Source organism: Rhinoraja longicauda, chromosome 13, assembly GCF_053455715.1.
Source record: "Rhinoraja longicauda isolate Sanriku21f chromosome 13, sRhiLon1.1, whole genome shotgun sequence".
NCBI classification, from domain to species: Eukaryota; Metazoa; Chordata; class Chondrichthyes; order Rajiformes; family Arhynchobatidae; genus Rhinoraja; species Rhinoraja longicauda.
This window is the reverse complement of record NC_135965.1, coordinates 9,242,541-9,257,127: the sequence shown is the minus strand read 5'-3', so window position 1 is coordinate 9,257,127 and position 14,587 is coordinate 9,242,541. Positions and strand designations below refer to the sequence as shown.

The 14,587-nt window shown below is 40.4% G+C and overlaps 1 protein-coding gene across 29 annotated transcripts in view; it reads left to right on the top strand.

Annotated features, from left to right (window-relative positions):
- The window catches only part of LOC144599431 (disks large homolog 1-like), a 354,144-nt gene that overhangs the window by 286,595 nt on the left and 52,962 nt on the right, over positions 1 to 14,587 (top strand). For all 29 annotated transcript variants that reach the window (XM_078410310.1, XM_078410309.1, XM_078410307.1 and 26 more), the window contains 2 exons: positions 6,998 to 7,154; positions 9,463 to 9,565. In XM_078410310.1, the coding sequence (XP_078266436.1) occupies positions 6,998 to 7,154; positions 9,463 to 9,565 (260 nt within the window). The remainder of the gene's footprint in view (positions 1 to 6,997; positions 7,155 to 9,462; positions 9,566 to 14,587) is intronic.

Sequence of the window (14,587 nt, the reverse complement as noted above, 5' to 3'; positions counted from 1 at the left end):
TTTATTTGGCTGTGTAATTCAGGATTAACCCCAAGACCAGGATTATACTTTTTTTTTGCATTCTTGTTTATTTTATTTATAATGCGGACATGAACTAGAAAGCTTTGGGAATAATTCAGATTGTGCAATCTACTTGATGGAAAATGCAGATGATTAGATTTAGTGTGCTTTAAGGATAGAGCCATCATAAAAACACTTGGTATACCATTGCTTCTCATTTATTATCCTTAAATCATATTCCTCTGTTGGATAAATAGAAAATGGCAACTTTATTTCTTGTTTATTTTCCTACAACTTTCTAAATCTACTTTTAACCTCAAAAGGTGCCCTCAATAATTTAGTTGCTGTAACAAATTGAGTTTTACAGGGCTGGGAGTCTTAATCTTATTGATTTGCCGATACCAATTCAGGGCAGTGGAAGTGATGACAGTGGAAGGTTTCCAGCTTCTCAAACCTCCAGAGTAAGCAATCAGTTGCAGTGCTCCACCACTAATGGCTAACCCAAATGAACATGAATAAATGTGATTGGACAGAATTAGCTCAAATGCTCCACATGGTTGAGTAGCCTCTGGTTTAGCATATTATTCAACAGGAAGAGTAATACCACATTGTTCAAGCTAACCAGAGAGGAGTTATTTAAAGGAGTTTTGAATCCCAAGCCATATCCATGCAAAAAAAAGATCTTGTGTTGTATGAAGTGGATTTTGTTGCTAATAAAACAGATCAAATATTCCTCACTGACTGAGTAAATTGCTCATCCCAGGGGAGTTGATGCATGCATTGACAGCTATGGCATATTCCCTTTATTTGCAGTCACTCGGGTCAATTTGTTAAGACATTTGTCCTTGTAACTGTGACCTGGATGCTGACATCTGTAGTATGCAGAGATTATTCAAGTGACAATGAGGCAAAATATTTAACTACTCCTTGTAAATATTGAAATAAGTGCAAAAGAAATGTTAATACCAGCACACATTGTGCTGGGCGTAGGGACCACAGTTCACGCCACATGGGCTTTGCAGATGTGATTTATGTCAAGTAAAATGTCTAGAATTTGGCTCTCGCGTTTGGCAGCCTGCCGCTTTTCAGTGAAGCTCATGTGCATTGTATATTCAGTTGGAGCCGCCTCGTGTGTTCATATCTATCGCTGTTTGACTAGCTGTGCACACATAAAATACAGATAAGAGTACTGATTATTCCACTGAATCTGCATTTCGTACTTAGCAGAAAGCATATGGTATGGTGGATGAAGAGCAATGTTGGCGTTTGTTGGGTTAAAGGAAATACTCGGTGATTTGGTGAAGGATAAGCTTGGAGATGAGTCTGTAGATGAAGGCAGCTGTGCAGTGGTGCTTGATTTTGGTGCCAGGTCAACCCATTTAATGATACAAGGCAAAGCATTATTTTTATCTATTTATTGGGGTTACTATTGATTTGATACTGGACAGTATTTTGGAGGGGTTTTTTGTCTACTGTTTAGCTGTAAAGCCTCTCAGTAAATCCTGTGAAGGGCATTGCAAATTTGTAATGCTACCTTTCCGTTTTATTTTGAGTCGTTTTCTTGTAAATCAGATATGGGCTCAACTTTTAGCACACACACACTGATGAATGTTTAACCCCTCAACATCTGCGGCCTTGGGCATATACAGCTCAGTGTCGCAGGGGGAAATGTTTCTACTGGGTAAAGCTCCTAGATGATCCTTGTCTGAAGGCTGAACAGATGATGCACCAGTTATAGAATAGAGTTTTCAAGTAAGATATTAATTTTTTTCCTAAATAAAACCATTTTAAATGGTAAACATTTTTTTGCAACATTTCTTCCACATAAACATGATGATGAATCTTGCAGTTTTTTTTATCAGGGTGGCAGATCTTTGTGGAGTGTTGAAATAGAGAAATACAAATTGACATCCTCTGAATTTGATCTTAGTCATAGAATGCATGTCCCATGTAAAATACTTGTTTAATTAAATAATGTTCATATTTATTGCTGTTGAATGGACTTTAGCTTGGGGAGACCTAAACTTGGTTGCCAGAATGCCAGAATCACAAGCTCAATGCCCATCTGGGTACCCTTTTTGAAATGTTCATTTTTTCTTTGATCATCTTGGACTCTAATTATTTGCTCTTATCACTTGCTGGCTTTGGATCGGCATGCCTGTGCTACATAATTAAGGATTTGAATATAATATGAAGTAATTTTCAAATACGCAAAACATAACGAGATGCAACACCTATCCCTTTACCTCCCCCCTCGACTCCATCCAAGGACCAAACAGTCTTTCCAGGTGAGGCAGGGGTTCATTTGCACCTCCTCCAACCTCATCAACTGTATCCTCTGTTCCAGGTGTCAACTTCTTTACATCGGCGAGACCAAGCACAGGCTCCGCGATTGTTTCGCTGAACACCTCCACTCAATCTGTCTTAACCTACCTGATCTCCCGGTTGCTCAGCACTTCAACTCCCCCTCCCATTCCCAATCTGACCTTTCTGTCCTGGGCCTCCTCCATGTCAGAGTGAGGCCCAGCACAAATTAGAGGAACAGCACCTCATATTTCACTTGGGTATCTCACATCCCAGGGGTATGAACATTGTTTTCTCTAACTTCAAATAGCCCTTGGTTTCCCACTCTCTCCATCCCTCCCTACCCCTTCCCAGTTCTCCCACCAGTCTTACTGTCTCTGACTACATTCTATCTTTGTCCTGCCCAATCCCCTGACATCAGTCTGAAGAAGGGTCTCGACCCAAAACGTCACCCTTTCCTTCTCTCCAGAGATGCTGCCTGTCCTGTTGAGTTACTCCAGCATTTTGTGTCTACCTTCCTTTAAGCATAATGGGAGTTGTTTGAAGTTTTCAAATTGACTTTTGCAAAATTAATTTCATTATGACTATAACCATACTGTTATTTTGTGTTTATTGTACCCCACTCAATTACACAAGTTCTCAATCCACATTTCCTAGTTGAGAAAGCAGCCATTTAAGGGGACTATCTTTAGAAAATGATGCCTCAGTCCCTACACTGGCTGCTTTAAGGTTATTAAATAGCTCAACATTTTTCCTAGCTTTCTGTATGTACTTTGTGTTCATATAATCTTTCAGATTGAGAAAGGCTATATGAACATTGAATTTAATATTGCCTACTAATCTTCAAATAACCTCCTGTCTCCTATATTGACCTACCAAACAGCAGTAATGGACAAAAGAACACGAGAAAGATCAGTAAACAATTTGTCCTCTCGAGCTTATTCTTCCATTCAAAAAGACCATGATTGATCACTTACCTCTGCAACAATCTCATGAGAAGCTTTTGGAAAGTTGCCGATAAATATGGCAGAACAGGTTTGTGTCATTCCACACAAACAGTTATGGAAGGTTCATTATCTCATCATTATCTCATCAATTCATTAATCTTTGTTGCAATGGCAAATATCATTTGGTCAAATAGGTCAAATAAATCTGGTAATTTGCTTTAGCAAATTAGTATAAATTGGAATCTAGGCGATAGCTGAATACATAAACAATCTGTTCAAGGCCAGCCATTAGTTGAGAGTGTGGGTCCAGTGGCTGAAGGAGGTTTTAACCCTACAGAGCACCTTATTCTCTTCGTCTTTCATCCTGTTCAATTTGTTCAAAACCTGTTTGCAAAGTTTTTTAATGTTCCACGAAGATTTATTCCCCATTGTATTTGTTTCTGTTTAATGTTGAGTTAATTGATTCACCAGATTGATCTTGACTACCTGCCATAACTACCTGAAAGCAGAGCAGTTTGTGTGGTGACTGGGCCCGAGGCTAAGACCTAGTCCCAGGACCATGCTAATGACCATTTGATTGTTTGCTGCTCGCATAAAAATGTGAATGGTGGATTGGTTAAAGAACAAAAAAACAATGTGGAATTAAGTGAGTTGCTTTCAGATTAGAAGACTGTTACTAGTAGAGGGCCAGAAATGTCCACAAGATTAGCTGGGTCCTGACTTTTTACAATTTATATTAATAGCATTAAAAAAATGGCATGACATTTATCCGTTTAATGGAGGCACAAGGGACGGTAGGTGATGGAATTTTGGACAAAAAACAACTGTTGATGGTGCTCAGCCGAACAGGCAACATCTATGGAGTGAAATGGAAAGATGACGTTTCAGGTCAGGACCATTCTGGAGTAGAAGGAAGATAGTTGGTGGAAAGAAGTGAGGGGAAGGATGGGGCAAGAGTTGAGATAGGTAAAAGTGCAGTGATTTCGAGAGACAATAGACAATAGGTGCAGGAGGAGGCCATTCGGCCCTTCGAGCCAGCACCGCCATTCAATGTGATCATGGCTGATCATTCTTAATCAGTACCCCGTTCCTGCCTTCTCCCCATACCCCCTGACTCCACTATCCTTAAGAGCTCTATCCAGCTCTCTCTTGAATGCATTCAGAGAATTGGCCTCCACTGCCTTCTGAGGCAGAGAATTCCACAGATTCACAACTCTCTGACTGAAAAAGTTTTTCCTCATCTCAGTTCTAATTGGCCTACCCCTTATTCTTAAACTGTGGCCCCTTGTTGTGGACTCCCCCAACATTGGGAACATGTTTCCTGCCTCTAATGTGTCCAACCCCTTAATAATCTTATACGTTTCGATAAGATCTCCTCTCATCCTTCTAAATTCCAGTGTATACAAGCCTAGTCGCTCCAGTCTTTCAACATATGATAGTCCCGCCATTCCGGGAATTAACCTAGTAAACCTACGCTGCACGCCCTCAATAGCAAGAATATCCTTCCTCAAATTTGGAGACCAAAACTGCACACAGTACTCCAGGTGCGGTCTCACTAGGGCCCTGTACAACTGCAGAAGGACCTCTTTGCTCCTATACTCAACTCCTCTTGTTATGAAGGCCAACATTCAATTGGCTTTCTTCACTGCCTGCTGTACCTGCATGCTTCCTTTCAGTGACTGATGCACTATGACACCCAGATCTCATTGTACGTCCCCTGTTCCTAACTTGACACCATTTAGATAATACTCTGCCTTCCTATTCTTACCACCAAAGTGGATAACCTCACACTTATCCACATTAAACTGCATCTGCCATGCATCCGCCCACTCACACAACCTGTCCAAGTCACCCTGCAAGCTCATAGCATCTTCCTCACAGTTCACACTACCACCCAGTTTTGCATCATCTGCAAATTTGCTAATGGTACTTTTAATCCCTTCATCCAAGTCATTAATGTATATTGTAAATAGCTGCGGTCCCAGCACCGAGAGGAAATTTGAAGTCATAAATCTCTTTGCAAAATGCAACAGAAATCACAGGAGTTATCCATTTCTGGAGAACTCTAGTAAAAATACTGTTAACTTTTTTAAAGCTGTTCTTGATAAATATGGGCTGAGATTTGCTGCCCTCTGATGTTGATTAACCTTAACAACAGCCTTAAGCAGAAATGCGAGAGAGGGTATTGTACAGCAACGATTGTTGCCTTTTGGCAAAACGTGTTCATAACAGGCTTATTGTGGTTTACCCTATAATGCATACCGTTATTTTGGAGACTGCCACTCAAATTGAGCTCTGGTGAGGCTAATGACGGGTATCACATAAAGCCCATGCATTTGACTCTGCCATCTTTTGGTTCAGTCATTGGTGACACTATTCCTCTCTTTTTTGAAGTATATGCAAATAATTAGTACTTCAATTAAAAGCTTGAATTTTGCTGCAGTTAATTTTATTTTGGACTTATTATGTCATTCCTCAGAATGTTTAATTAACTTTGTAGGCCTTGATATGTTATTTTGTTCAAGTGAATGTTTATTTTATCCCCAAGAAAAGCAATGAACTATCCCAGTTAAAGCTGAGAATAATTGTAAACTAAAAATATGATAGTTCATTAATATTAAATTTGATTATTTGAGGTACAAGAGATAGAAATGCGAGATACAGGCCCATCTGATTTTTGTGGATTGTATTGTCTTGTTTTTCTACTGTCTTTCCCTTTGCCAAAATGGCAGACGTTTGTGTGTGGTGCCTCTTTTCCAGATGTTAGATGCTGCATTTTGTGTGAATGAATCCTACAAAGATCAGAAGAATGGAGAATAGATTAGTACAAGATGTACTTGATATCTGGAACACCTGATATCTAGCACCAAAGTGTAGTCAAGATGTGAATGATTCACTGGTTTATATTTCCTCTGGACTTCCTTCAAGCTGTGTTCGCCGCTGCCAACAGCTGGAATTTTGACTGTCTAATAACATGTGCCTACAGCACTCTGCCTTTCTGAGTAGCCGTTATCTATAAATGCAACTATTTGATAACTTCCAATTACAATGTTGCCTTCACGGACAGATCAACGCAGATTTTGTTATGCATGTGATTTTTTTTCCCAGGTTGACCAACAGTGAATCAATAATTAAAGATGTATTTTTCCAGAAAACCTTTTTACTTTAACTTCATTGGTATTTCTCTTGCGAATACAATTATTAAATATGAAAATCAAACAGAATATGTTGGAAACACTCAGCAGGTCAGGCAGCATCTGTGGAAAGAAGAACACAGTTTCTTTTGGATTTGCTCAGCTCCATGTTTTTCTTATTGTCATTCATAGTTAATTGTAATTTTGCTGGATAAAAGCTGAGGATCCCGAGTTAGTTGTAAAAATCTGAAAGCCCTTCTACTAATTTTTACTTTATCAAATTGACTTGAAAATATGCTATTTTGAAGAGGAAACAACATCAGGCTTTTATCCTTCAATTCCTTCTGTTCTCACTATATTCTCGCTCCAAGAGCCATGTACAGACGGGAAGTGGACTAATGAATTACTTTGTTCAAATGAACTTTGACACCATATATCATTGTATCTGTTTCTGCATAGGTAAAACAATCGCTGTAGCCATTAATCTTCTTTATCTAGCAGATTTCTCCCAATAGAGATTTTCCTAATCTAAGTGGAACACTGCTGGAGTGTGAATCTGTTATATTAATTAGAAGGTTGTTTGGAAACTCTGGTTATCTTTTCTCATTGTAGGGAACCTAGAAAAGTGGTTTTGCATCGAGGATCAACAGGACTAGGCTTCAACATTGTTGGTGGTGAAGATGGAGAAGGAATTTTTATTTCCTTCATATTGGCAGGAGGCCCAGCTGACCTGAGCGGTGAACTAAGAAAAGGAGACAGAATCATTTCGGTAAAGAGCCTTGTGTTTTGAAGTTGCCTCCTTAATTTTATCCTTGATTATAATTGTTTTTCTTGGAATTCTCAGACATTTTTGGAGTTGCCATTCTCCACAAGCTCTCATATTTAAATTTTCATAATTCATTTTTTTAAGTTCATCAGCAATAAAGCATTTGCATTCACATGTTTATTAAAATGTAATTAAATGTAGCAAACCTTTATGAGAATTCAGTTATGTTTTTGTAGAATTCTGCATATTAAACAAGAACAGCGCACAAGTATTCTGTGCATGCACTGTGCAGTGGGATTTGTCCGAGGATGTGAAACATTTATCCCATTGATCACTCAATTTAGTATTAAGTGGCTGTCATCAATCTTTTCTTTAACATTATGATTTCCAAATCAAAGCTTTGTTGATGCAGTGAGATGGTCCCCAGTAGATTAATGTCATGGGTTGGCAATAAATGGGATAAAAAGCAAAACAATTAAACAAATAAAACATGCTAATTTAACAAATTCGTGACCAGAACAAAAATAGGATGCACAGTAAGTACTTGCCTCTTGTTAAAAAATCATGCAAAAAAACATGCATTTTACCAAAGAATCTCTTAATTTAGTGTAATGGTAGGATTTGGAACTTATTAGCGATGCTTTTCTGTGATGAATAATAAAATAACTAAAGCAAGGGGTAGATTTGACACTTAAACACACTTTCCCCTTTCTCATTATTTCAGTCCTTGGTTTCTTGATTCTACCCGATAATTCTATACATAATGGTTATCGACAATAGACAATAGGTGCAGGAGTAGGCCACTCGGCCCTTCGAGCCATCACCGCCATTCACCGTGATCATGGCTGATCATGCACAATCAGTACCCCGTTCCTGCCTTCTCCCCATATCCCCTGACTCCGCTATTATTAAGAGCTTTATCTAACTCTCTCTTGAAAACTCGTATGATTCCAGTCTCTCCTTTGTGGAGTTCAGGCATTTGTTTTTGTGTATTTGCTGAGTCATATTTGAAGATGGTCTACAGATCATTTTCAGTGTCAGGTGAGATATCAAAATTGAACAAATGTGGTCACGAAAATATTTTTCTTCCACTATATTCTCCCATTCCAGTATTTCCCCGCCTACAAATTCCAGATCTTTCCTCCAGCACGGCTCAATGATCCTTGTTGGAGTCATTGATCTATCCCAGGTTTTAACACTCAACATTGAAGGGTCAGATTCATTTGCAAGCAGTATTTCATAAGAGTGTGCCCGTGTTGATGTTCCGAATCAGCAGCACCCCCAATAGATCATTTTTCTGATTTCAAGATTGCGTTAGACAGTGTTTTCTTTTCTCCCCTTTGTGCTCACATAGAATAGTACAGCACAAGAACAGGTCCTTCGGCCCACAATGTCTGTGCCGAACAAGATGCCATTTATCTACCTCTGACATAACCCATATCCCTCCATTCTCTGCATATCCATTTACCTATCCACAAGTATTGTAAACACCACTAACAAATCTGCTTAACCGCCACCCCAGGCACTCGCCACCCTCTGTATGTACAAACAAAAACTTGCCCCTGCACATCTCCTTTAAACTTTGCTCCTCTCATCTTAAACCTATGCCCTCCAGTATTTGATATGTCCATCCGTGGAAAAACATTCTGACTGTCTACCCTATCTCTGCCTCTCATCATTTTATATACTCCGATCAGATCTCCCCGCACCCTCCAGTGTTCCAGGGAAAACAATCCAAGTCTGTCCAACCTCTCCCTGAGGCTAATGCCCCTTAATCCAGACATCATTCTGGTAAACTTCCTCTGTACCCTTTCTAAAACCTCCACATCCTTTCAGTAAAGGGGCGAACAGATCTGCACACAATACTCCAAGTTCAGCCTAACTAAAGATTTATTGTCTGAAGAAGAGTCTCGACCCAAAACGTCATGCATTCCTTCTCTCCAAAATCTGCCTGTCCCGCTGAGTTACTCCAGCATTTTGTGTCTATCAAAGACTTATGCAGTTGCATCATGACTTCCTGACTCTTATACTATGAAAGCAAGCATATCATATGGCTTCTTTACCACTCTATCTACTTGTGTTGCTATCTTCTTTGAGAAAGTGAATTAAAATAAATTGAAAGTATAAAACCTCATTCATGTGTGAGATGTTTGTCTCATTTTTGATTTGAATTATGTAATGAAAACAGATATTTTTAAGAAGTTTTAATAAAAAATAAGAAGCTTCCTGAAACCTGATGGAGTCAAGGGAATACAGAGATACTTTGTGATGTTTACTTCAAATTCTTGACTGCCTTTGATCTGTGATGCAGGTGAATGGTATTGACCTGCGGGGTGCCACCCATGAACAGGCAGCGGCAGCACTGAAAAATGCTGGCCAAGCAGTCACCATTGTAGCGCAATACAGGCCAGAGGGTGAGTAGTTTGGATCAATGAATACACAAATAAATCTTTATTTTACTTTTATTTCAGTTAATGTTGGTATTCTTCAGTAAATCATGAGCATTTATATTAATATAAATGAATTTGGAATTATCTAGTTATTTTCGTCAGATGTTTGGCTGTCTCCTATATCACATCTGCACCACAATCAAATAGGACAATGTTTATTTACTATTAGTGCCTGACAGAAATGCTTGGAGAGCTTTTGTCTGTGGTAATACTGGTTCCAATATATTCATTCCAACTTTGTAGATCGTTCATTGAATGTCATAAGTGATAAGAGTGGAATTGGGCCATTTGGCCCATCAAGTCTACTCTGCCATTCAATCATGGCTGATCTATCTCTCCCTCCTAACCCCATTCTCCTGTCTTCTCCCCATAACCTCTGATACCTGTACGAATCAAGAATCTATCTATCTCTGCCTTAAAAATATCCACTGATCTGGCCTCCACAGCCTTCTATGGCAAAGAATTCCACGGATTCACCACCCTCTGACTAAAGAAATTCCATCTCATCTCCTTCCTAAAGGAACGTCCTTTAATTCTGAGGCTGACCTTTAGTCCTAGACTATCCCACTAGTGGAAACATCCTCTCCACATCCACTCTATGCAAGCCTTTCACAATGACCTCTAGTCCTAGACTATCCCACTAGTGGACACATCCTCTCCACATCCACTCTATGCAAGCTTTTCATGATGACCTCTAGTCCTAGACTTATCCCACTAGTGGAAACATCCTCTCCACATCCACTCTATGCAAGCTTTTCATGATGACCTCTAGTCCTAGACTATCTCACTAGTGGAAACATCCTCTCCACATCCACTCTATGCAAGCCTTTCACAATTCTGTATTTTCAATGAGGTCCCCTCCCATTCTTTTAGACTCCAGCGAGTATAAGCCCAGTGCCGACAAATGCTCATCATAGGTTAACAAACACTCATCGTAGGTTAACCTACTCATTCCTGGGATCATTCTTGTAAACCTCCTCTGGACCCTCTCCAGAGCCAGCACATCCTTCCTCAGATATGGTGCCCAAAATTGCTTACAATATCCCAACAAATCCCGTTTAACATTTAAAAGTACGTGTGTGGACATTTTATTGGTTTATATTTGTATATTGTAAATGGTTTGAATTTGTAAATGTGTGTTTCTGTCTTTACGCTTAACGAGCGAATCAGTGATGTTTCTGAATTGACAAGAAAGGAAACTAATGATCAATGGATCAGAATTATCAATAATTCCTACCCGCAAAGTGCAGACTGTGCATTCATAAATAAATTATCATAGCTTAAAATTGTCCTCATTAAAGGTACAGAAAATAGAAACCTCTTACAGGAAAACAAGTCATAAAGTTTACAAACTGTTTTGCAGCCACCTCTCTTCATTAAGTTTGACAATTGCATTAATGCTGCCCCTCTAATGGCAGGACATTGCATGATTAGATAAAGCACATAACTCAAGCTCTGCTTTTTAACTATTATGATTTATTTGAAATATTATTAATCAGTTAGCACTTAAAATGGCAGAGTTGAGGAAGATGGAACTGAAACCTGGTGCTTCTGAATTCACTTTGTGAATTAAAACAAAGTGCAAGTAGATATTTTAATCATTTATGTTATGTCATTGCTTGTAATTGTTGGTACCTGGCCAATTTAGTAAATGGGTAATCTATTTTAACTCTTGCAGTGCAGCACTCTTACATCAATCATTTGGCAAATCACTTTATCTTATTTCCTTTAAAAGCCGACCTCCCCTCACTTTTCAGATAATTCACTTGAAATATCTTTAGGAATTGCCTTTATATCAATGTCACATTCCCGATGAGAAGTTGAAATCTGCTTGTATTTAAGCTGACAATTACACCATGTCTTTTTTTTTATATTCCATTTTTTTCCAGTGAGCTAGTGGTCCACACCACAAACTGCCAGAAGAATGATGGCTTTAAAATACTTTGCTTCCTCCAATTATATGAATGTTTAAAGTTTGCAACTGTCTGACCATCCATTTTTTTTAGGTGAACTTTATCTTTGTTGGTTACAGTTGCATTTGTGATTAATAATTAAATGGCAGTTGCTCTAGATATTTACATTAAACAGATCAGTGTAGTAATTACTCATGTGTTGGAAGGAACTGCAGACGCTGGTTTAAACCGAAGCACAAAATGCTGGAGTAACTCAGCGGGACAGGCAGCATTTCTGGAGAGGAATGGGTGATGTTTCGACCCGAAACGTCACCCATTCCTTCTCTCCAGTAGCAATTATTCTTTGTCAGTAATTTGCAGCAAGATATTGATTGGTTGGGCAGGTGGGCTGAGGAATGGTTGGTGGAATTTAATACAGAAATGTGAGGCATTGCATTTTGGAAAGTCTAACATGGGCAGAACCTACACAGAGAATGGTAGGATTCTGAGAAGTGTTGTAGAGCAGAAGGATCTAGGAGTGCAGGTAGATAGATACAAAATGCTGGAGTAACTCAGCGGGACAGACAGCATCTCTGGAGAAAAGGAATGGGTGATGTTTTGGGTCGAGACCCTTCTTCAGACTGATGTCAGGGGAGAGGGAGAGACATTGATAAGGAAGTGTAAGGTGTGAAAGCAGGGCATAGAGAACATGGAAAATGTAGACTAGATCATTGTTAGCTGGGAAAAGGTTACGACAAATCAAACAGAGATTAAAAAGTAGTCAGAGACAGTAAGACTGGTCGGAGAACTTGGAAGTGGGAGGGAGGGATGGAGAGAGAGAGGGAAAGCAAGGGTTACTTGAAGTTATAGAAGACAAAGTTCATACCACTGGGGTATAAGCTGCCCAAGCAAAATATGAGTTGCTGTTCCTCCAATTTGCACTGGGCCTCACTCTGACAATGGAGGAGGCCCAAGACAGAAAGGTCAGTGTGGGAATGGGTGGGGGGAGTTAAATTGTTCAGCAACCGGTAGATCAGGTAGGTTTAGGCAGACTGAGTGGAGGTGTTGAGCGAAATGATCGCTGATATATAGGAGTCAATACCTTGAATAGCGGATACAATAGATGAGGTTGGAGGAGGTGCAAGTGAACCTCTGCCTCACCTGAAAAGACTGTCGGAGTCCTTGGACAGTGTCGAGGGGGGAGCTGTTGCATCTCCTGCAGTTGCTGGGGAAATTACCTGGGGAGTGGGTGGTTTGGGTGGGAAGGGACAAGTTGACCAGGTAGTTGTGGAGGGAATGGTCTCAGCGGAAAGGATGTGGAAGATGTGGCTAGTGGTGGGATACCGATGGAGATGGCGAAAATGTCAGAGGATTATGTGCTTTATGCGACGGCTGATGGGGTGGAAGGTGAGGACGAGGGTGTCTCTGTCCCTGTTATGTCTGGGGGGAGCAAGAGCGGTGCTGCGGGTTAACGGGAAGACTAGTTGGAAGAGGGGAACCCCCGTTCCATAAAGAATGAGGACATCTCCGATAGGAGTGCAGGTACATAGTTCCTCGAAGGTGGCGTCACAGATAGATGCGGTGGTCAAAAAGGCATTTGGCATATTGGCCTTCATCAGTCAGAGTATTGAGCATAGAAGTTGGGAGGTCATGTTGCAGTTACATAAGACGTCGGCGAGGCCGTATTTAGAGTATTGCGTTCACCGTGTTATAGAAAAGCTATTGTTAAGTTGGAAAGGGTGCAGAGAAAATTTACAAGTACGTTGCCAGGACTCAAGGGTCGAAGCTATGTGGAGAGGTTGAGCGGGCTGGGACTCTATTCCTGCATTGCAGGAGGATGAGGGGTGATCTTTTTGCATTGTGTAAAATCAACTACGCACAGAGTCTCTTACCCAGAATGGAAGAATCAAGAACCAGAGGGCATAAGGTTTAAGGTGAAGGGGGAAAGATTTTATAGGAAACTGAGGGGTAACCTTTTCACGCAAAGGGTGGTAGATATATAGAACGTGCTGTCGGAGGAGGTAGTTGAAGCGGGGACTATCGCAACGTTTAAGAAGCAATTAGACGGGTTCCTGGATTGGTCAGGTTTAGAGGGGTGTGGGCCAAATTCAGGCAAGTGGGACTAGTGTAGATGGGACATGTTGGTCGGTGTGAGCAAGTTAGGCTGAAGGGCCTGTTTCCACACTGTTTCACTATTTACAAATTACTGCCAATTGCATTGATGATTTGTAACTGCTCACTTTTACAAATTCTCTCCAATTTGGAATGTTTACCATTAACCATTTCCATGCTCTGTTTAGGGTATTTCATGCCGGGGCCCTTGAGTGCCTGAGCCCATGTGTTTGCTTTCTCTTTCCACTCTGTAACGCAACAGGCTTTGTCTGGGGGGGGTTTGTAAACCTGCACGTAGGTGTGCTGCATGCAATGAAGAATCTCTGAAATGCAAATTTATCCAGAGGTCATCTTCCCCGTGCCTTACCTTCCTTAACACCACGGGTTTAACAGTGCCTCCAGGACAACACAAATAAACCACAATTTTTGTGTTGGCAGTAAGAATAAGAATGGAGTGAGCAGGGTCTCCAGCAGTTCCTCAAGCAAGTTAATGAGAATTTAATAAAGGGCTTGACGATTAAAAGGGGATCATACCTGTACAATACTACGTGAAGGTGTCTACTGCAGGGACCATTCATAATTTAGTTTTGAAATGCAGAAGTATGAATTGTGTGAACTGTATTTATGAGAGGAATACCTACAAGAAGTTTATCTTTAGGGAGTAGAGATATGTCAGGTGCAGCTGCCTGTAGACTTTCTGGATGGGTGGTTATATCCTCTGAAGATTTTCTGGGAAGATGACCTAAAGGCAAATTTAGCTAAGGTAAGATAGGGACCAAGGACTAAACAATCTTTCCCTCTAGATTTTACTGTTTATTTGAGGAGACAAAGTGCAGCTGATAGAGCTGCTGCCTCAGCACAGACCCAGGTTCGATCCTGATCTAGGCTACTGCCTGTGTGGAGTTTGCATGTTCTCCTTGTGACCATGTGGGTTTCCTCTGGGTGCCAAAGGTTTGCAGGTTAATTTACGTTGCAGAGTGGA